At 39.8% G+C, this 23,915-nt stretch overlaps 1 protein-coding gene across 4 annotated transcripts in view; it reads right to left on the bottom strand.

Annotated features, from left to right (window-relative positions):
• LOC125462997 (metabotropic glutamate receptor 4-like) overlaps positions 1 to 23,915 on the bottom strand; it is a 1,119,827-nt gene that overhangs the window by 23,190 nt on the left and 1,072,722 nt on the right. The window contains exon 11 of one of the 4 annotated variants that reach the window (XM_048553588.2): positions 16,958 to 16,994. The exons of the other annotated variants lie outside the window; for them this stretch is intronic. Within the exon in view, the coding sequence (XP_048409545.1) occupies positions 16,987 to 16,994 (8 nt within the window). The 3' untranslated portion in view covers positions 16,958 to 16,986. The remainder of the gene's footprint in view (positions 1 to 16,957; positions 16,995 to 23,915) is intronic. 4 annotated transcript variants of the gene reach the window in all.

Raw genomic sequence — 23,915 nt, 5'->3', positions numbered from 1 at the left:
GCCTGACATACAAGATGTGGGTGTTCTCAACTAAGCAGTACAATACAGCACAGGCCCACTTGCATTCTGCAGGCACATCGGGAGACACTAGATGAATATGCACTGAGACAGGAAGAGAACAGCCCTGATCCACACCATAGACTGGGATGCCTCTCCATCTACTAAGGCGGTACTCAACAGCGCTGTGTACTGCCGATTGCTGATGGATCCGGCTTCTCACATATGGGCTTTCAAGGTCAAGGCATTGCATGACTGCCAGGATGGCAGCGATGGCTTCCTGCCAGTGTTCATGTTGAAAGGGCACAAGAAATTGCTACACATGGGTCATGCCACACTCTGCCATTTAGCTATGGGCAACATGGAGGCCAATTGGAGCTGTTAACAAGTTGAACATCTTCAGAAACATTGTAAACTGATGAATAACTGCTCTGTGTCATTGGTGACTACAGCAGATTCCCAGTTGTATACATCAACAGAACAGTGCTTATGAAACGTGATTATTATATTGGAAAGATGAAATCCTCTTGATATCCAGCTATTTTCTACGATTAACACCAGAATCAATGGACACTATTAAATATGGTCTGCAAATCATCATGCAAAACATCTCAAAAGCACTGAAAATGTCATTTGGATCACACTGATATCTCAGATGAAGAAAGAGTTAAACAGATCTACGCCTGAAGTCAAACAATATCCAACATGTCAAAGAAAATATCCATGATGAATAACATATTATTGTAAACTATCTTCAATTGGTCAGCACATTTTTCACCTCAATATAAATGACTGTGGATATTTTTGGATTAATTGAAATTTTAGAATATGTAATAGTGTTACTGGTGAAGTTGAATGTTGGGTCCTGACCCAAAACGGTAGCTTTCCTGCTCCTCTGATGCTGCCTGGCCTACCTGTGCTCCTCCAGCTCCACACGGTGTTATCTCTGACTCCAGCATCAGCAATTCTTACTATCTCATTTTACTTAAGTTTTTATTATTTATACTTTTGGAAACAAAACATTCAAATTGTCTCATTTACTTAGAAAAGGAACCATGACATGTATTGAAAATTGTATTTTATAATTTGTCCACATAAGCTTTAAAAACATGTGGCAAGTTTCACCTCCATTAATCATTCCTCATGACATCTGAGCTCAGGTGGACCACTGTTGACATATATGTCTTTTAAACTCAAGAAAGCTGCAGAGTGGTAATTGTGGGCTAGAACCAAGAATATTAGCACATTTTTCATACTTAATAATTATCAGAATGTTACTATTTTATAACCAGACCATAGCATAAGTTAATAGCCTGCTTGCAACTGGATTTTAGAATGATTGACTGAAAATTTAAAGGTTTTGGTAGGCTAATCAGAAGGGATTCAATAACAATCATAGGGAATGCTGAAGAATCTCAGCAACTCTGGCCAAGAGAGAAACGCTGTTAACGCTTTGAGTCCACCATGGCTCTTCGTCAGAACTAAAATATTTTAGAAAATTTTTTAAAAAATTCTTTGACATTTTGACACTGAGGGATTTTACAGTCATTAGGATTTCTGTCATCAGTTACTCACTATCTTACATATTTGCAACAACACAATTACAAACCCAGACTCGCCTCATCAGCTTGAATCAGGGACAGTCAGTCATATGCCATTGGGCAAAAACTGAATGTTTCAATAGTCTGCACCAACAGAAATAAAGAAAGAAGTTTACCTCACAAAACTGAATATCAGTGCTTAGTCTGAGTTGGCAGGAGGATCACTGGATAATCAAATCTGGTAAGAGAGTCATCATCAGTCCAAACAAGAAGGCACCAAGAGCGAGATAAAAACATTGCAAGTATTGAAATAAGAGATGGGAATGGTTAGTCTAATCAACCGTCAAAAGAGACAGAAATGGGATGATGGCAGTGTGACGAAATAGAATCTGCTCTGATGCAAAGGCAGAATCAAATGGCTTGGATGGCAGCATTGCTGTATATTTAGTGATCTATAAAAGGGTCACTTTATTTTACGAGAATATTTTATTTCATCTGATTCATTGCTACCTAGAGAAAGATATTGTTAGTCTGAGATCCCTATGGAAGAAAGATACTAGATAGCTCATTAAAAGAAATAACATACATACTGTATCCACATATACTTAGCAATGTGTATGGTTGAAGTAACACAGCTAACAATAAAAGTAATTGATCTGCAAAAGACATTTCCTGGTGGACTTTTTAAGAGAAAAATATACAGGACTATGGTATAAATTCTGTGATGCATCATAAAAGGTATTCTGAATCTTCAAACCACAAATGAATAGATTATTCAAACAAATGCACAGATATTTCTGCTTCAGTACTACAGTAAAAGTTATAATGTCAATCCTGTTTATCAGTCACAAGATCCCTCGCCTTGCTTAAATCATAGCCCAACCTGAGAAAATAACTTACATCTACTTACCACTATTTATGACGTCAGAACATTTAGAAATAGTTAACAGTTAATTAAGTATCACCGAGTGTTGTGCTGAACTTTTGCTCTGGAGGTGTGAATTCGATCAGTGACTGTTTCTGCATCATGTATAGTCCCCTGGGAAATAATCACACAATGCAATTTTGGCTCAGCAAGCCCTCAGTAGGCCTGGAGACAAGTTCTATATCCAAGTCAGGATGGCCAACCTGAGGTATTTACCTCTGAGAAATATCTGGCAGCAATTAACAGTAAGCAACTGAGAACTTGTTACAACACGAAGATCCTATCCACTCTTTCAAAAACCTGAATACAAACAAGAGGCTGTCACAGGGAGGTTGAGGGTATGGCCATTAGTGGTGGGGAGTCCATCTTGAGCATGTTCTTTGGCTGCCACTCATCCAAAGCAAGCAAGGAGGATGGATGGCTGGAGTGTCGCAGAGTCCGTGTCATCAGGCAGCTTCTCTGCCACCCCATCACTTCCTCCGCTTACATTTAATCAGGCTCTTGGCAAGCATAATTCACTACACACCTATCCACAAGACTGGGTTAGGAAAGCAGTATATTGGCTGAGTCAGATATTTTGGGTCATTTTGCCTTTATCATTGATCTCTGCTGACCTGAACACCTATCTGTAGACTTTCCAGTAATGTTAGAAATGTCATTCCTGACCGGGGTTGCATACTGGAAATCAAACCACGCTACATCTGAAGTCAACACAAAAGTTAAAATCTTATCAAGTGGTTCATCACTAACTTACCTAACAAATGGACCCAGACTAACCGAAAACATGGACTGGATTTCTGTACTTAACAAGAACTACTGGTTATTACTCATAGTTACTTACCTGTGGTTAGAATCTAATTATGAACTGCTGACATATAACTCCACGAGTTGGCACTCGCACCAGTTGACCTCCCTCTCCCCCACCCCCCATCTCTCTCTCTCTCTCTCTCTCAGACACACACACACACACACACACACACACACACACACACACACACACAGACACACACACACAGGATAAAAAGTAACTTGGGAAGGAGTTCAGTGGTTCTAGTCCACAGCAGAAGCTAAGATGTTGTTCAATCTCCCTTATCCAGGTACTTTCACTTCTGTACAGGAGAGTGTGTGTGACTGGTTCTCAAACTATGAGGTCTATGACTTATTGCTTAAAAGGAACAGCTCACAGCACCCGGTAAAGGAAAGAAATAACTGGCCTTTTTTTTTTCCAGATTTCAGGTATTTTCTACTTCAGAAAGACATACCAGGTTCTCTTCTAGAGATCTGGATGTTTCTGGTTATATTATTTACAGCCACAAGCTGTTCAGTGATGCTTAAGTTTTCAGATCATTGTCAAGTTTATGGGCTTGGTCATCCATAACTGGTCACAACTCCACAAACTAATCAGCAAATTGTTGCCAACTAAATTTCATATTATACGCTTCCCCTGCTGCCTGTCCGCTTCATTATCTTTTTCCCTTCTTGAAGACACTTGTAAAAACCTACCTCTTTATCTAAGCCTTTGGTCATCTGAGCCACTGGCCCAGAATATCCAGTTTCCAGTAAGTCAGAGAAGAGATCAACCCTGTTAGATATGCTAACGGACCATTTGGGTGCGCTGAATACTGATTACAGAGTAATTAGCTGGGATGCTAGCAATTACCCTACATCTGGACCCCTTTGAAAAAGGTGACATTTCTAAGTCAGAGTTGGATACTAAGGAGGGTTACAATTCATGTTGCAACTCCCAGGCAACTATATAACTGACCCTAACCACCACAACTCATGAATGAACTACCACAATTTATTCCAAAACCCCAGATCTAACCTGACCGAACCCCACTTACTCGACATGGCTCAATAAGCCCAACCTGACACACAATCGCACACAACTACCATTGATGAACCCTCCTTGCCATTCTCACTACATGCCATCTTCCCCCTCACCAACCTATCTACCATACTAACCTTTCTCCTCACTACCTCCTCACTCACCTGCTTGCCACGCTTTCCATCACCCATCCACCGGCCACTTTAACCCCACATCCATCTATCAGCCACTTTAACCCTTCACCCACCTTCCACACTTTCCATTGCCCATTGACCTCTTACCCGACATTTTCACAACAACCTGCCTCTGTATCCTCTCATTCCACCCATGGCAACCCACACCTCAATTCCCCAATATGCTGCTCTGTCCTCTCACGTATCTACATACAAGACAATAAAACATGGGAGCAGAAGTTAAAGCATTTGGCCCACGGAGTCTGCTCTGCCATTCTATTATGGCTGATAAGTTCCTCAACTCCATTCTCCTGCTTTCTCTCCATAGCCCTTTATTCCCTTGATAATCAAGAACCTATCTATCGCAGTCTTAAATGCACTCAATGACCTGGCCTCCACAGACTCTCCTACCAATATTTTCCTGTTGCAATGATACTATAACTTTCAGATATGTATTTTGTCCCATTTAATGAAAAGAGGTTGAGACAGTGGTGAAAAGTGGTCTGTTTCAAACCAATAAAGTAAACAGCTTGTGAGGCCTTGTATTTGTTTTTCGTTGGAACCATAGAAACAACATTAATGGGTGGAGTTAAGCTCTTACAGAACCAAGATTTTAGCTTTAGCTTTCAGTAGCTGTTGAAGTTTGGAAGCTGCTATACAGCTCTCCCTCCTACAGCAAAACATTGAGTTTTCTCTCTCTCTCCCAGAATTTTCACTTGATATTCTTTCCCCCTGGACTGGAGAAACACTACAAGTGAAACAATCTATTTTACTGGATTTGCCCTTGCCAAGTATGTGTTAATGGGATATTTTGACCTTGGAACAGCTAATTAGTGATAGTTAACCATTATATATTCTTGTTAAGTATTTTGGTAGTTACAGTTAAGTTTTTTCATGTTTATGTTTATTGTGTATGTATTTTAACTAGAGTGTCACAATAAAATGTGTTTTGTTGCAAACCTGTAATTTTGACCAATTGAATTGCAGCTGAACACAACGCCTTACACTTACCTTTAAAAATAAGATGATGTAGTGGTCTAGGCTATTTTCTTAATATATTTTGAGGGGATTTGGTCTGGTCCATAAATGTGTCATCCTCACTTAGTTACCTTACACAGTTAACCTTCTCTATAGACTTGTCAAAGTATCTGTGGGATCCAATCAAAACCTTGTATTCTGGAAGGCTCCCAAATCAGGTGCCAGCTCAACAGTTCAGGGGAAAAAAAAGAGTTCTGGGGCTGGGTTAGTACAAAACTGTGGGTCGATAAGCAATCTGACCCCTCAGAAGATTTAGCCCTTTTAAGTTTGTGTAACAAGATAGTTTTTTTCTTTTTTAATAAATATAATGCTCCTGTGAAATACAGTGGAACATTTTGGATATATTAAATGTGTATCGTATGAAAGAATTGTTGCTATTGTGTGCCACCCACCATTCTCCATCTCGCTCATCTTACTTAAGATATGTCTTAAACCTATCTCTTTGAGGAATCTTTGGGTGATCAGTCAAAACCAGTTCCTCATATGGCCTGGAGTCACCTTTTGTTTGACAATGCTTTGTCGCACCTTGGGATGTCTTTCTATTATTAAAGTTGCAATACATTTTCAAGCTATTGCACATTCACAGTCACTTGAAATAGTGGGCTTTAAACTGAGCAATTGTGATGATGCAAGTATTACTGATTACTACATCTCAAGATATATCTGTTCTGAAATGACTGTAAAGTAGCTATTTTCTGGGCAATCTTGGAGTACTGTACGAAAGAAAGAGAACATGTTAAATCCAATTTTGTGCCACTGAATTGAAGCTCAGATTTAACCTCTGTATTAAAAATAGGAAATTAGCATTTAAAAAAGCTGCATACTTTAGCAGATGGTGAAACTTTGCCACTGAGTATGGCTGTAATTACATCTGCAGGGAGATTATTGTGAGATTTGGAATCAGTATTTCTAAATGTCAATGATTTGATTCAGTGATCAAATACCCAGCTTTTGATAATTGCTTTGTTAAGCATTGTCAGGTGAGTATCACTCTGCAATGCAATATGGAATTTTTTACACATTGTGAAAACATCAAGGGTGAAAACATATTTTCCATTCTATCTTGGTTTCCTTCCAGATAGTATCTAACAATGAATTTGGCAACATATCCATTTTTGTTTTGTCATTATGATGAGCCAAGGGATTAATAGTAAGATCAGGTCAATTGTTCACTCATGAATTGGATCAAGACAATACTTTTTTCAAAAATGGTAAATGCATGATATATTCATGAGCAATATGTCTCCCATCAAATCCAGGCATTTCTGTGCTTCCTCCAGTCAGACAGGAGACCTCACAAATTCAGTATAGTCTCTAAGCTGACACAAGCCCAACAATGTGAATAAAAGCAAAACACTACAGATGATGGAACTCTGAAACAAAGCAGAAAATACTGGAAAAATGCAACAGCATCTGAGGACAACAAGATTAAAAATTTCAATTCCAATATGACTCTTTTTCCAATCTGTTCTAAGGTTCATTTCCATATATTTCCAGTTACTATTAAGCTGCTTAACCATTATTTGTTCAAAGCAAGATATAAATAAAGCTGTGCACTATCAGAGTCAAAATGCACATGCCATGAACGATGGAAATTACATTATAACCAGATTTTGATCATCTCGATAGCAAAAACCTGACGGCAAACCTAGCACAAAAAAAATTGCTGTGATTGTTGGAGGTCAACCGCCACAGTCCCAGGACATCACTGAATCACTGGTTTCTCAAACTGGTGCCCTAGAGATAACCATCATCAACTATTTCACCAGTGATCTTCTCTCTATTTTAAGATCAGAAGTGGTGATGTGCAAGCATCAGTGAACAATGTTCAATTCCATTCTGAATTCCTCAGCTAATGAAGCCGTCCATGTTACATGCAGCAAAAATTGGACAGTATAAAAGTTTCCATGTGTCAGGTAATGATTATCTCCAACAAGACAGAGACTGATATTCAATACCAAGCATGAACTTCTTGAGGGTCATGGACTAGAAAAGTAGTTAGACTAGGTTGTGGCTACAAAAGCAGGTCAGGGTTGGATAGTTTATGACAAATGAGCCATCTTATGGCTTTACCATGCCTCTTCACCATTTACAGGGCACAAATCAGGAGTGTGATGAAATTGCTCCACGAGAAACATTAAACTTTCTAACAGTGGAACATTTGATTACAGTTTGTACCTGCCACAAGATGCAATGAAACTCACTAAGGCTGATTCAATATCATCTTCTATGTGTATGACTTCTCTTACTTTGAAGAACAGGGCTGCAGATTCCTAGTAACACTTTGCTTATTTTCCTTTCCGGGTCACATACCATTTATGAGTTGGAAATATATTAGTACTCCTTCATCATCGTTTGCTGGGTTAAAATTCTGGAATTCCCTACCTTACAGCACTGTGGGAGAGTTAGCACCACATGAGCTGCAATGGTTAGGTAGACCAATTTTCTCAAGGAAATGCTAGAATGGGCAATAATGCTGGCCTTGTTGGTGATGCCTACATCCCATGAACATATAAGAAACAGCAACCAAAATTCAGGGCCCCATTACTTGGCCAAGGATTGGGACATGTCCATACTGATCCAGAATCCATGAAGACGTGAAAGGACAAAGTACCTTAACTGGAGTGGAAATGTAACTGCAATTACCAGCCAAGAGACTCTCAGGAACACAGAATCCCCTGACAATGTGCAGTTTGACTTCTTGAACTTTCTGCCTGTAGTGATCTGGTATGTTGGAATGACTTTGTCTGCACAGTGTGTGTGTAAACCAACTGGCTTGTTAACATATACAGCATTGAGGGGAGAGAACAGGGTGCTAAAGACATTGTGGCAGAAGAGAGCACGGTTTATTCTGATGTTTTTGCTTAAATTTCTGTTGTTCCTTCTTTCTGGAGTCCTCCATTGACTTATCAGATATTGGACTCCTAGTCATGAAACAAGGCACAGAAAAGACAGACGGAAGGCCTTGCAAAAAAAAAAAGCATTATTTCTGGAGATCTTCCCCCAACATTGGCAACTCCCAAAGGCCGATTTATAAAACAAAAGATCATCTCTTGGTTGAACTATTACACCACCTGGCTTTGAAACCGAAGTTATTGTAGCTTGAATTCAATACCTCAATGATTCTCTATTCACATTTGTGAAAAGCTAATAACTAATGGTTTAACAAATGTCAACCTTAAAAGCTGTAATTAATTCCATGCTGACACAGATATAATTGTAAAGGTATCACAATAAAACTTAATTTTTCTTAAAGGAAGCGATCTCCAGAGCACGGCATGGCTTTCCAAAAAAAGTGCTTTTTGTGAGTCTTGCTAAATGGATCTTCGTAATAATGTCTAATCATGTCAATTGTCAAAGACAATAAGGGTCCAAGGTGACACTAGTGGAACATATAATATTAATAAAGTCATTGATATGGTGTCAGTAGAAGGTACACTCCTTCAGGAATTGGAAGGGATATACTAACCACCTGGTATGTTTCAACCAGATAAGTCTAGAAAAACCAGCATTAATGACCACCTTCAGGTGGTATTTTATGTTCTCGCCAGTCTATGTTTGGTAGTGGGGGGGAATTTAATTGGGCAGGATAGTGGCTGCCATCTTCTTGCTTCCAGCATGATTACATTTGTGCTGAGAAGGTCCATGGACTCAACTAAGGCCTTTAATGGTCAATTTGTGCAAAATTAAAGGCCTCACACTGGGCTATGAGTATTGTCTGCGGGGCATATGACTTTACAGGTTGTTTAAGGATTTTCTTGGTCAAGACAGTGCCTGATGAATAGAACTGACAATGGGAAGGGAGGGCAATGCCGAGAGCCACGTGCTGCCAATGATTCTCAAACCCTCTTCCCTCATCTCATGACTCTCATATGACAGAACATTTAATACTATTGCATGCTTCTCATCTGCATCTTTTGAAGCTAAGGTTATTACAGTGCAGGTAAAATGATGATACTACATTAATATTCCAACAGCAGCCACCAACTTCTTGGTCATGCTATTATTTCACAGACCCACTCACTTCCACATAAGACATCAGCTGCTGAGGGGCAGGGCTTCCTGCTCCCAGGGATCCCGATCCCCATCAAAGGCTAATGCCTCTAAACTTATTCATTGACTTGTAATACCAATGGGCCTTCCTGGAGCACAGACCTCGGGTCTCTCATCAGCTCTCTCACCAGCAATCAAAGCGACCACTGTCTCTGTAAATTTCTCTGTTCAGTCTCTGATATAGCAGAGAGGAAACATGTGCTTATTACAAGCCAGAGGTGCAAATTCCATCATATCGGCTCCATTGAAGAATTATTGGAATAGAAACATTAACTTTGTTTCTCTTTCCTCAGATTCTGCCAAACCAGCTGAGTTTCTTCAGCATTTTCTATTTGCATCTATTATGTTGGTAAAGACTTTAGATACTTACAGGTAAATGAGGTGGGTTTACAACAGGGAATGCTTCTTTACATTTCAAAAGACATATGGTTTAAATACAAAGTCAGAAGCATGAAAATAATATTCATTGCATAGCCTACCTCACCTTTGCCAAGAAACCACCTCATCAAAAGAATTGGACTATTGTGCGGTTCTGCAATTTGCAATTTTCTTTAAAAGATCAATTGTGCTCCAAGAATATTTGGCAAAAAGAAAAATCCTCATACTGAGATCTGGCTGTAAAGGGAGTGCAAAGGTTGTATGTGAATAATACCAAGGATTAGAGACAGAGAGAAAGAATCTGGCACTGTTTTCCTTACAGCAGAGAAAGCTAAGAGGAAAGTTATTAGAGGTATTCAGAATTCTGAGAGGTGTTCACATTGAAGATGGATAGAAGTTGATCCGTTTGACTGGATAGTTGGTAATGAGTGGACACAGATTTCACATAATTGGCAAAAGAACTGCAATGGAGATGATAACTTCTTATTAGGCAGCAAATTGTTATGATCTAGAATGCTTGGTATGATAAGGGAATCTGATATGTGCTTTCAAATAGTTGCAGAGCTGTAAGTAGAATACAGGAGAGTAAATATAAATGAGTATCTACGAAAAACAGCCAGTATCTGTTTGATGGGCCAAATGTTATCCCCATTATATTTCCCATACGGTACATGTCGCGAACTAGAAATTGAGTGATCACACCAAATGCAAGCAAAATAATATCAAACAGGTATGAAAATTATTGGATTGAGCTTCTACAATTGTTATATCATGCATGAACTACAAGCAATCTCACCTTTGAGAATACAGACAAGTGGACCTCCTTAGGCCACCTTCTTCCTTATTAGCTATTGAATTTTGCTCCGTTACAACTTTATTTTGTACCTCCTTCTTCAAAAATACATCATTAAAAGTAACATTTTGCATCACACTTGTAGTAAGTAAAAGCTTACTTTTTAAATTCAGTTTCTGAGAAACTAAGATCCATCTATTGTTCTGTTGCATAACATATGCAGTGGATATTTTATAAGGAAGGCCTGATACATTATTAAGAGTTTTCTTTGCAAATTCAAATTTACTTCATCTGAGAAACGTTCAGCTATTTGATTTTTATATATAAAGTTGCTGCTTCACAGCATAATCAATGAGAGTGCGGGACTGGAGGTGAAGAAAGAGATCGGTTATTAACATATTTACACATCAGGTAGTAAAACGTTTCTGTCTCAGTCACAACTAGCAGGTTGGGAGCAAAATGTCCCAGAATTGCACAATTTTGCACAAGTCTCATTAGTCAGGTTTCACCCAACTTATTTGCATAATCACAAACCTTTAACCAGTATGATCAAGTAGTATTTTAGAAACTGATATTCTTAAAGAAAAGTTTGCTTCAAAAAATAATATGTGGGTGACTGCATTATTACTATTGGAACTGAAATGGATTTCTTGCAAAAAATGGTGTTTTTAATAAGTCTGACTAGTGTTTTAGCTGTGGATAGCTGGATTTTAAGTCATTGACAATTGACTTAAATTACTTAAAATTGAAAATGATTTAAAATGCCAACAGAGAACTATTGGATAATTATAGTGGTGTACAGTAGTTTTTTGATAACTTAAAACTATTTCTAAATGAGTTTAATAATACCTTATTAATACTTCTCTTTAAAAGAGAAGAGTTTTTGCAAGCTCATTAATAAATGTGTGGAAATCAGTAATGGTTATTATTTTTGAGATTGACTTTCCACGTGATGTTTTCCAAATAGACATAAAAGCTGGACTTGACTGCTTAATCTTCTGCATTGGTTTAGCTCATATTGAGGGATTGCAGGTACAAGTAACGTAACTTCCAGATTATTGTGTCATATTATGGTGGATGGCTTTTCCTGCTTCCATCAAAAGCATTAAATACACGTTGAAATCTGTATTAAAATCCCAGCTGATGTTATTACTGAACTCTGACACAAAATGAAATCTGGCTTGAAAGATCACATTTTGTTTTTTGTTTTGATCTGTCACTGAAATGTAAGTATGCAATGCTGCACATTTGGTTTTAACAATTAAATGGAAGTGTATTATGCAAAAGAAATGAACATAAAATAGAGGAAACAAATTTATTTATATTAATGAGTTTAAAGATTTCAAAATACGCAATAAATATACTCCCATTAGCCCTAAAGTACTCCTTTAAAGTACTCACACCAGGGAGAACTTCCTTCTCTCTCACATCCATACAGCTTAAATTAATTGTGTCTTCAATTTCCAAATTGGAGAATCAGACTGGCACTTTCTTAGGTATTCATACAATTGAGCTTATACCTTCTTATCTCTGAACAACCCTTTCAGAGTTTTACCCAAACACATCTGGACTGGAACTTTCAAAGTATCTTCTTGCACTGAGATGGCACATTTCTTAACTGTTCTAAACTACCTCCCTTCTTTAGGAGCAGCTCCCTTCCACATCGATCTTTAGCCAAGACCTATGCAGACTTGTCAAACTGTAACTAAACAAAAACTTTCCAAGCTATTGATGTTCCCCCTAAGCTAAACAAAATAAAAAGCACAATTTCCAGGACATTGTAACTGAAAGATAAATGCACAACTGTCTAAATTGGGTAAGATTTGTGAAAGGGCAATGAAAACAAAATTCCATTACAGTCCAGGAAGCTTTTCTCTTATATTAGATTTTGAAAAGAATCATCTTGGCTATAGAAATGCTTGCAAGTTAATTACTAAACATCTTCATAGACATAGATCAAAGCCATATATCACAAGTTCAAAATCAGAACTCAAAAATAAATGACATTAATATATGTATGAAAATGTCATCTTAATTAATGGTGGACATGAGAAAACAGTTTCTAAGGTGTTAAAGAGTAGTTTAAAAAAAAGTACTCACCACCTTGTCTAATTTCCACAGACACACATTTTAATAAGCTTATTTTTACATGTAAATTGTCTGAACAGAATGGACAATGAAAAACAACAAGGAATGTCTTTATTACTGAATACTTTGTAATTCTTAAATCAAATACAATTTGTTTAATCACTGATCGGCTTTTCTCATTCATGATTAACATAGAATCATAGAAACAGGATATTCAGCCCATCAAATTCATGACTGCTCTTTAAAAGTTCCCTTTTTCCATTAATTTGCAAATATTTTCTTATTAGGTACATCCGATTCTTTTTCAAATCTAATATCTGAATCCTCTTCTAGCTCCCCCACATACAAGGAATTTCAGATTCTTACTACTTGCTGTGACAGATCTGTTTGTCCTGATGTCATCTTTTGTTATTCATACAATTTTCATAATTGTAATATATTGTTTATGGTGCAAATCAATTTCTGTTGTGGGAAAGCAATGAAGCTTCTTTAGGTCCCTACTTAACAGTCTAATAGAGTAGAAGCAATTATAAAGAAAAGAAACTCATAAAAAATAAGGAACAGATCTGTTATATGAAATAACAAGACACCATAAATGTCCTTGTAGAGAAATAGGGATGTAAGACAATAGAGGGTGAAGAGCCTTAATTTTGTTCTTGGCCGAAGTCTTGTCTATGGACCAAAGAATTGGAAAGAAGGTGGCAAGTGACCGTGGACTGGCAATTTGAAAGTTTAACAGATACACCTTTCATTTGTCAAGCAAGTGAATGGTTGAATGTTTGAAGTTGAAATGGCCAGTTACTGCTCTGCCAATCTAGCAGCACCACCCAGAACAATGGTCATCGTCAGGACTGCACCCTGGAGAAAAGGATTCATTGGACAACCACCACCTGCCACAGCAACACCGTTGCGACTATGGTGAAAAGGTTGTTATATATGCTGGGTGGAGGAAAATGGGAGCAGGAGCAGTAAATGATGGAGGGAGAGAAAGAGAGAGAAGAAGAAGGGCAGACAAAAAAGAATGGGTAAAGATCAGCCTGAGGGAATAATTAGCTGATATTGGAGATGACTAGTGGCTGACAATGGATTGTTTGTGGTAGTAGTCATATGATGAGAAGGTTTGGCTTTGTAGGGTTAGGATAAGGACATGCAACATGGTAGTCAGGCCCTAAAATTATTCCACTACATATTGAATGCAGAAGGATGCAGAGTCTCAAACATAAAATGAAGTGTTATTGTTTAAGCTGAAGTTTGCTGAAGCACTGCAGCAAGCCCTAGGCTGAAATAAACTTAGTTATTAGGATATGCTCTAATATTAATACACTTTAAATACAGAATTTCTATTAATGTACACTCATCCCCTAATCTCAGATACTCAATCTAGTTTGTAATTACTAACACTCCACTGTAACTTGCAAAGTATTGTTTTCTAATAAAATTTAAACACGTCCATAACTTTTTCAGCCGCCAATTAGAATTTCTCGAGCAGCATCCATCAATATAAAATAGTGCGTTTATCGACACCAAGCAAACTCCAAGCCAGGGAACATCGTGGTGTGTTGAAGGAACAGGCAACCAGAAGGTCAGGGTTATTTCTGCAGTCAAAACATAGGAGGAAATGGAGAATCCAAGCAGGGGATGAAGCAATATTGTCCCCAACATCCCTCATTTTCCTTTCTCCATTTCAGGTCAACCTACCTCCCAGGCTTTCTCCAAAAGGTTGGTAAGATTCAGCCCTCAATGGATTTCAGTAGAGTAGAAAAGTAATGGAGAGCCAGTGATAGAAGCAGCTAGAGTATGGAAGGAAACAGTGGGGAAATAATATCCCTTGTTGCCGAGGCAGAATTTAGCACAGTGTAATTAACATCCATCCCACACAGCTTGATGGATTGAAAGCAGGTGAGATCTAAGATGAGTGAACAATTTGTTCCATCGGGTTACTTATTGCCTGTGTGGTGAAGGTAAAATATTTACCCACAACAACAGTATAAAAGGAAAACAATCACACAGAATTCTACATTAAAAATGGTGAAAAGATTCTGTGCTAAAAATGGAACATTGTTGCAATAATAAAATGGGCTGGTGAATGAACAAATTCATGATAATCTATTCCCTATTAAGTTGAACCCTGATTCGGCCTTTCCTTAGTTTAATTTCTGGTTTCTCCCCATGTTCCAACAATGAAATTGAATCTACTGGGTTGTGCATGATATGTCGTAAAAGTGAAACGGCTATGGCTCTATCACTGTAAATCTGGTCTTAACTTCACAGCAAAAAAAGGGCAGATACGCATTCTACATTTCACTGACTATTCTTCCATATGGTAACTAAAAATGGTTTCCAACAATTACCAATATGTTTCTTACCCAATGCCTTGATATTTGCCTGGAGTCGATAAACGCACTATTTTATCTTGATGGATGCTGCTCTTGAGAAATTTTAACTGGCGGCTGAAGAAGTTATGGACGTGTTTAAATTTTATTAGAAAACAATACTTTGCAAGTTACAGTGGAGTGTTAGTAATTACAAACTAGATTTGAGTACCTGAGATTAGTGGATGAGTGTACGTTAATAGAAATTCTGTATTTAATGTGTATTAATATTAGAGCATATTCTAATAACTAAGTTGATCATCTTTTCCTCGTGATAAGATAAAACATCGTGTCTCGACCGTTTATGCTTTTGCTACCTTGATGTTTTCACCATAGTGTTATGCTAGAATATTGTTCTCTCTGACTATTGTTGGCACATGAACATATTTTAAATTGCCAGAAATACTCTATTTTTTAGGAAATGATTTAATGGACATGTCAACTGTTTATGTTCCATCATTCTTGACAATAAAGGAAAAAGTATGAAAGAATGGAATTGAATTCAATCCACCAGGTGTTCCATTTTGGTACAAGAAAGAAGGGTAGGGCTTATACAATTAATGGTAGAGCCTTGGGTCGTGTTATAGAACAGAGAGACGTAGGGGTGCAGGGACACGGTTCTTTGAAGTTTATGTCACATGTAGACAAGGTGGTTAAAAAGGTGTTATGGCACGCTTGCCTTCATTGCTCAGTCCTTTGAGTAGAGGAGTTGCAAAGTCACGTTCAGGTTGTATAGGACAATGGTTAGACCTATTTTGAAATACTATGACTTGCTGCCCACTAACAGGAAGCTTATTATTAAGCTGGACAGGGTTCAGAAGAGATTTACCACGATGTTGCTGGGTATGGAAGGATTGAGTTATAAAGGAAGACTGAATAGGCTGGGACTTTTTCACTAGAGTGTAGGAGGTTGAAAGATGACCTGATAGAAGTGTATAAACTAATGAGAGGTAGAGATAGAATAAATGGTAGTTGTCTTTTCTCTAGGATAAGGGATTTCAAGACTAGGAAGCACATTTTTAAGGTGAGAGGGGAAAGATTTAAAAAAAAGATGTGAGAGGCATTTTTTTTTAACACAGAGATTGATTCACTGTTGAATGAACTTGCTGGGGAAGTTTTGGATGCGGGTACAATTATGACATTCAAAAGACATTTGGATAGATACATGAATAGGAAAGGTTTGGAGGGATATGGGCTAAGTGCCTGCAGGTGGGACTGGTTTAGTTTCAGCTTAGGCTTGGCACAGAGTGGTTGGACCAAAGGGTGTGTTTCTGTGCTGTATGACTCTATGTCTGTGGCTCTATGACACCATGAGACACAGGAAGGAACACAACCAAAGCACATGGTAACCTTATTCACTGATAACATTTGCAAGTCCAAAAAGCTGTGTAATTATACACCATTTTTAAATGTAAGTCAGATCAATACGATCTCACAACTCCAAACAGATAGGGATGGTCTTGACAGACAGGATCATATTGATTTTATGTGAAAAGATGACAGCAAATTGGCAGGTTGATTTTCACCTACGCTGTATTTTAAATTAAATTGATTTCAATGTAAATAATTATTAGAAGAGATATCAAGTGGGCTATCCAATCAAGTCTACACTGTTACACAAAGACAAAATTACAACTAAGAACTTTAAAGATTTCACACCAGTGAAATAAAAGTTGCCATTAAATATCAGGAGTTGACTGGAGGTACGTTTCTAATATATTTTTTATATTATAGACAGATATGCCATGAATAAACTGAGAAAATTAAATACCTGGACTGGATGGTTTGCAATTAGAATCCTCAAGGTACTGCATGAAGAAATTGGTAAGAAAGAAGTTAGTATTTTAAGAGCTCTATAAATACAGGAGCTATATTAGCAACTGTTGCTTTTGTAATGCAATACTAAATTGAGGAATGTACCTATGTATCAAATTGTATAAGAACTCTATTGATTAATAATGTTTTGACTTGGCATCACCAGGTTTGCAATGTGATTGGTTGCCTACTGTCATTTGATGAAGCTTTTTGAGGTATGTACTACTTTTTATTTATCAATAGTTAAGATTGAGATTGAGAATTGCATGACAGTGCAAACCTACATTACTCCTTATAAGAGGATTGAAACGATTTATCTGAATATTAAAAAGCTTGCAAGAAAAATAATCACTGACTTAGGAGTGTAAACATGCAACAAAATGTGATCAAGTCAAGCTTCTAGTGGAAGTAGAAATTCTATGTAATGGTCTTTGGTTTGCAAATTCCAATGGCTTTATCAATGAGTTCACAAAAGGTTTAGAGGGTTCAAATGCAAACCATGTCCAGCACAAGTTGAGTCTTTGCAAATTCTTTTTTTGCATCATTTCTTTACTGAAATAGAGCACTTCTCAAGTGCAACCAAATCAAATTTTTTAGAATGGCAGGTTTTCGACATACCTCAGACAGTGGAGAAAGGGTTGTTAAATATTTTTAAGGTGGAGCAGAGAGATTTTTTGTTAGGCAATGGAATAATTGGGAGAGACTGAAAATGTGCAATCCAAAGCTCAAACATATCAACTATGATCTCATTGAATGGTTAAGCAGGCTCAGTGAGGTGAATGGCCTATTCTTGCTTCTATTTTGTATGTTCATTTGTTTCTATGATGGTAAGGCCTTCAAAGTAGCCCTCATAGTTAACCTTCTTTTTAAGGCATGTGAGCCCCAGTGGCATTTAAATAGATACATATAGAAAATAGGGACTGGGGTTGGCCATTCAGCCCTTCAAGCCTGACTGATCATTCAACTCAATGGGCTGTTCCTGCTTTTCCCTCACATCCTGTGGTTACTTTAGCCCAAAAGTTACATACAACTCCTTCTTGGTGTCATACAATGTTTTGGCCTTGACTGCTTTTTGTGTTAGCAAATTTCATATTCTTCAACAGTCTCTGGGTGAAGAAATTTCTCATCTCAGTCCAAAATGGTTTACCCCCTGTCCTTAGACTGTGAGCCCTGGTCCTGAACTCCCCTGCCATTAGCAACATCCTACCTGTATCTACCATGTCTATAAGAAACAAATTATGGATGCTGAAAATGAGGAACAAAAACAGAAATTGTTGGAAAAACTAAGCGGCCTGGCAGCATTTGTGGACAGAAAGCAAAGTCAACATTTTGGGTTCAGTGATCCTTCTTCAGAGCTGATTGTAACTCAAAAACAATTGATATAAATGCTGGAGATGGTGTGGGGTGTGGAGGAATAAATTACAGATGGAGATGGAGCCGAGAGACAGTAGAATAATAGTTAGGCAAACAAAGGAATGTGTAAAGAGAATGTAGCTGCTAATGGGGACTGTTCGTGGCTGACAATGGGTTATTTGTAGTTGCAGCTCATGTAATAACAAGACCTGGTTTGTGAGACTGGAGTAAGGACATGGGAGATGGTGTTTATGCCCTATGTTATTAAAATCGATATTGAGTCAAGAAAGCTGCAGGCTCCCCAAATGGAAAATGAGATTCTGTTTCCTCTGTGTGTACTGAGCTTCACTGGGTCACTGCAGCAATCCCAAGACAGTGGTGTTGGCCAGGGGACGCAGTGATGTGTTCAAGTGGCAGACAACTGGAAATTCAGGGTCTTTCTCATGGACAGAAATTTGAAGATTTGGTTGATAGCTGGTGAAGTGTTGACTTTTGTTATAACCCTCAGAGTTGAGTTTTCTCCAGTGCTGGCATCTTGCAATTCTCCAATTTCCACCCCTGGCAACCAAGTCTTCAGTCTCTTGTGTTAATGGAAACTGCAGATGCTGGAGAATCCAAGATAATAAAGTGTGAAGCTGGATGAACACAGCAGGCCAAGCAGCATCTCAGGAGCACAAAAGCTGACGTTTCGGGCCTAGACCCTTCATCAGAGAGTGGGATGGGGTGAGGGTTCTGGAATAAATAGGGAGAGAGGGGGAGGCGGACCGAAGATGGAGAGAAAAGAAGATAATTGGAGAGGAGAGTATAGGTGGGGAGGTAGGGAGGGGGTAGGTCAGTCCAGGGAAGGCGGACAGGTTAAGGACGTGGGATGAGGTTAGTAGGTTGGAAATGGAGGTGCGGCTTGAGATGGGAGGAAGGGATGGGTGAGAGGAAGAACAGGTTAGGGAGGCAGAGACAGGCTGGGCTGGTTTTGGGATGCAGTGGGGGGAGGGGACGAACTAGGCTGGTTTTGGGATGCAGTGTATGAGCCTCCAACCTCCTTATTCCCCATTCCCGCACGGCCCGTTTCTATCTCCTCCCCAAAATCCACAAACCTGCCTGCCCTGGTTGACCCATTGTCTCAGCCTTTTCCTGCCCCACAGAAATCATCTCCACCTATCTGGACTCCATTTTCTCCACTTTGATCCAGGAACTCCCTACCTACATCCGTGACACCACCCACGCCCTCCACCTCCTCCAGAACTTCCAATTCCCTGGCCCCCAACACCTCATTTTCACCATGGACGTCCAGTCCTTATACACCTGTATTCCGCATGCAGATGACCTGTCCCGCAGGCCCGACCAGTCCCCCTCCACCGACACCCTCATCTGCCTAGCCGAACTCGTCCTCACCTCAAGAACTTCTCTTTCAATTCCTCCCACTTCCTACAGACAAAGGGGGTGGCCATGGGCACCCGCATGGGCCCCAGCTATGCCTACCTCTTTGTAGGTTACATGGAACAGTCCCTCTTCCGCACCTACACAGGCCCCAAACCCCACCTCTTCCTCCGTTACATTGATGACTGTATCGGCACCACCTCTTGCTCCCCAGAGGAGCTCGACCAGTTCATCCACTTCACCAACACCTTCCACCCCAACCTTCAGTTCACCTGGGCCATTTCCAGCACATCCCTCACCTTCCTGGACCCCTCAGTCTCCATCTCAGGCAACCAGCTTGTAACTGATGTCCATTTCAAGCCCACCGACTCCCACAGCTACCTAGAATACACCTCCTCCCACCCACCCTCCTGCAAAAATTCCATCCCCTATTCCCAATTCCTCCGCCTCTGCCGCATCTGCTCCAACGATGAGGCATTCCACTCCCGCACATCCCAGATGTCCAAGTTCTTCAAGGACCGCAACTTTCCCCCCACAGTGGTCGAGAATGCCCTTGACCGCTTCTCCCGCATTTCCCGCAACACATCCCTCACACCCCGCCCCTGCCACAACCGCCCTAAGAGGATCCCCCTCGTTCTCACACACCACCCCACCAACCTCCAGATACAACGCATCATCCTCCGACACTTCCGCCATCTACAATCCAACCCCACCACCCAAGACATTTTTCCATCCCCACCCTTGTCTGCTTTCCGGAGAGACCACTCTCTCCATGACTCCCTTGTTCGCTCCACACTGCCCTCCAACCCCACCACACCTGGCACCTTCCCCTGCAACCACAGGAAACGCTACACTTGCCCCCACACCTCCTCCCTCACCCCTATCCCAGGCCCCAAGATGACTTTCCATATTAAGCAGAGGTTCACCTGCACATCTGCCAAGGTGGTATACTGCATCCATTGTACCCGGTGTGGCTTCTTCTACATTGGGGAAACTAAGCGGAGGCTTGGGGACCACTTTGCAGAACACCTCCGCTCGGTTCGCAATAAACAACTGCACCTCCCAGTCGCAAACCATTTCAACTCCCCCTCCCATTCTTTAGATGACATGTCCATCATGGGCCTCCTGCAGTGCCACAATGATGCCACGCGAAGGTTGCAGGATCAGCAAATCATTTCTGCTTGGGAACCCTGCAGCCCAATGGAATCAATGTGGACTTCACCAGCTTCCAAATCTCCCCTTCCCCCACCGCATCCCAAAACCATCCCAGTTCGTCCCGTCCCCCCACGGCATCACACAACCAGCCCAGCTCTTCCCCTCCCCCCACTGCATCCCAATACCAGCCCAGCCTGTCTCTGCTTCCCTAACCTGTTCTTCCTCTCACCCATCCCTTCCTCCCACCCCAAGCCACACCTCCATTTCCGACCTGCTAACCTCATCCCACCTCGTTGACCTGTCTGTCTTCCCTGGACTGACCTACCCCCTCCCTACCTCCCCACCTATACTCTCCTCACCACCTATCTTCTTTTCTCTCCATCTTCGGTCTGCCTCCCCCTCTCTCCCTATTTATTCTAGAACCCTCACCCCATCCCCCTCTCTGATGAAGGGTCTAGGCCCGAAACATCAGCTTTTGTGCTCCTGAGATGCTGCTGGGTCTGCTGTGTTCATCCAGCTTCACACTTTATTATCTTCTGTCTGTTGTCTCATTTGTCACTCCTTAGAACCTACCAGTTTGAATAGGCATTTGATCACTTTTCCTAATGGCTGTTTTTTGTGGCTTGGTGCTAAACTTTCATCTGAAAATACTCCTGTGGAGCTGATATGGAATAAATGTAAGTTATGCAATTGTTGGAATATGTAGAACTCTGACATTGAGATTTCATGGGGATATAGGGAACGAATGGGCTGATACTTTTTGTTAATTTGTGTAGTATCCATTTGTTATTAGTAGCATTGGTTGATCACTTGTGCAGTCTTTTTTTTCTGGCTGCTGGCTGTCCTGTCCTGCATTCCTCCCTTCCTGTGTATCAAGCTCGTGCTCAGGAACAAATCTTTTCTAGCTCATTATCTTCAGCTTCCAGAAACTGCAAGTTTTTCTTCATGGCATTGTCTCACGGAAGGTGGCAAAATAAAATGGAACATTTCCTCAAGTTTTAGGTTTTCTGATGCAACATATTTTACTGAACACATCCAAATCATATTTTACGTCAGAACATTCGTTAAAACCTTTGTTTTTGTTACAGTAAAATGCTACATTTTTAAGAGGAATAATAGACACGATCCTAAGATTCAGTTAAATAGGTTGGAGAAAGAAATAATGCACACAGAAACAGATTGGCATTGTCAACATGACTACTTAAGTATTCATGCATAGACTTACCTTATATCTTTTATTATATCACACTTCTGTTTTATTTTTCTACGTGTACCTAATTTCCCTGAGATAAATTCAATGTAATGCTCCTGCTGGTCTGTTTCAAATAATTCATTGATACAAAATAAAACCACAATGCAATAATTTAACGTTTCACTCTTTGTTATTGATCTCTTCCCATGCTACCTTTTTCATTCCCATTTCCTCTCTTAATTGTTCACTGTCATCTGTATCTCTCCACTTGTGATTTGACCCTCCTTCATTTACTTATTCTCAACCAGCCAACTAACCTGCCTTTTGTTTCTGTCTGATTATAGAAACCTCACCTTTTGCTTTTCTATTCTGTGTTCCTCTGCCACCTTCACACACAAAATACCTGAAATTATATCCAACTAATAGGGAGATCACTTATCTCGTATTGCTTTGTGACAAATTGTTGACATCCTCGGGTTATGTTTTAAAAATTGAACAAACTCTTTGTCTTTGCATTTGCAGGAAATTTATCTAATAAGCAAATGAAACAAGAAACAGGATTTGATGATAATAATATTCTTCCCTTAGTTAAGCTTGTCTCTCTGGATTATGTACATAAGAATGTTATTTGTTAGTTAATGTAATCCTACCAATTAATACCATGAGCATCCAAATCGATTTCCCCTTAGCTGCTCCCAAAAACTGATTCACGGTTCTCTAACAGTCTCCTTAAGTCACTATGATATTTTATGGAAGTAAAATATGATATTATCTAACCTTTACTATTCAATCTGATTGGTCAAGAGTCAGCATTTGAATTTTCAATTTCAGATTCATTCTCCATTTTAGTTCACTCCTGTAAGAGATGTGGCCTTGACAGGCTGCACTACCATTCAGTGCCCATCACTAATTTCCCGGGAGCTGGGTCACTTGTCGTGTTTCAGAGGGTCATTAACAGTCAACTATCTTGTTTTGGGTTTGGAATCACATGCAGGCAACAACAGTAAGAATGGCAGCTCTCATTCCTAAGGGACCTTACTGAACCAGGTTATCTTTTGTATGACAATTGACAATGGTTACATGATTATCATTAGATGAGCAGTTAACTCCAGATCTTTAGTTAATTTAAGTTACCCCTTCTGCCTTGATGGGGTTTGAACCCATGTCCCTAGAATATTTGAAACAACAAAGTGTAGAGCTGGATGAACGCAGCAGGCCAAGCAGCATCAGAGGTATTTATATCAAATTATAGAATACCTAGAGTGCAGATGGAGGTCATTTGGCCCATCTAGTCTACATTGGTCCTCCGCATAGCAACCCACCCAGACCCTTGCCTTCAGTGAGGAATGTACTCCACTTTCTTACATGGTTTCTTTTTTCTTTATTCATTCACATGATGAAGGCATTGCTGGCTAGGCAGCATTTAATGCCCATCCCTAATTGCCCAGAGGGCAGTTAAGAGTCAACCACATTGCTGTGGGCCTGTAGTCACATGTAGGCCAAACCAGGTAAGGATGGCAGTTTCATTCCCGAAAGGGCATTAGTGAACCAGATGGGTTTTTTCCAACAATCGACAACGGATTCAAGTCATCAATAGACTCTTAATCCCAGATATTTATTGAATTCAAATTTCACCATGTGCCATGGGAGGATTCGTATCTGGGTCCCAGGACATTATTGGGTCTCTGGATTAACAGCTATAATACCACCAGGCCATCGCCTCTCCTTCTTATGGAAAAGTGATTTCTGTTAAGCACATAGCTAATTAGGAGCTGAAAGGAAGTGCTAAATGAGGAATAGCTGTAGACTGCTACTTCCCCTAATCAGAGAAACAGCA

The sequence above is a fragment of the Stegostoma tigrinum genome, chromosome 21 (genome assembly GCF_030684315.1).
Source record: "Stegostoma tigrinum isolate sSteTig4 chromosome 21, sSteTig4.hap1, whole genome shotgun sequence".
Taxonomy (NCBI): Eukaryota; Metazoa; Chordata; class Chondrichthyes; order Orectolobiformes; family Stegostomatidae; genus Stegostoma; species Stegostoma tigrinum.
Note: the sequence above shows the minus strand (reverse complement) of the source record. Positions and strands in the feature narration are given on the sequence as shown.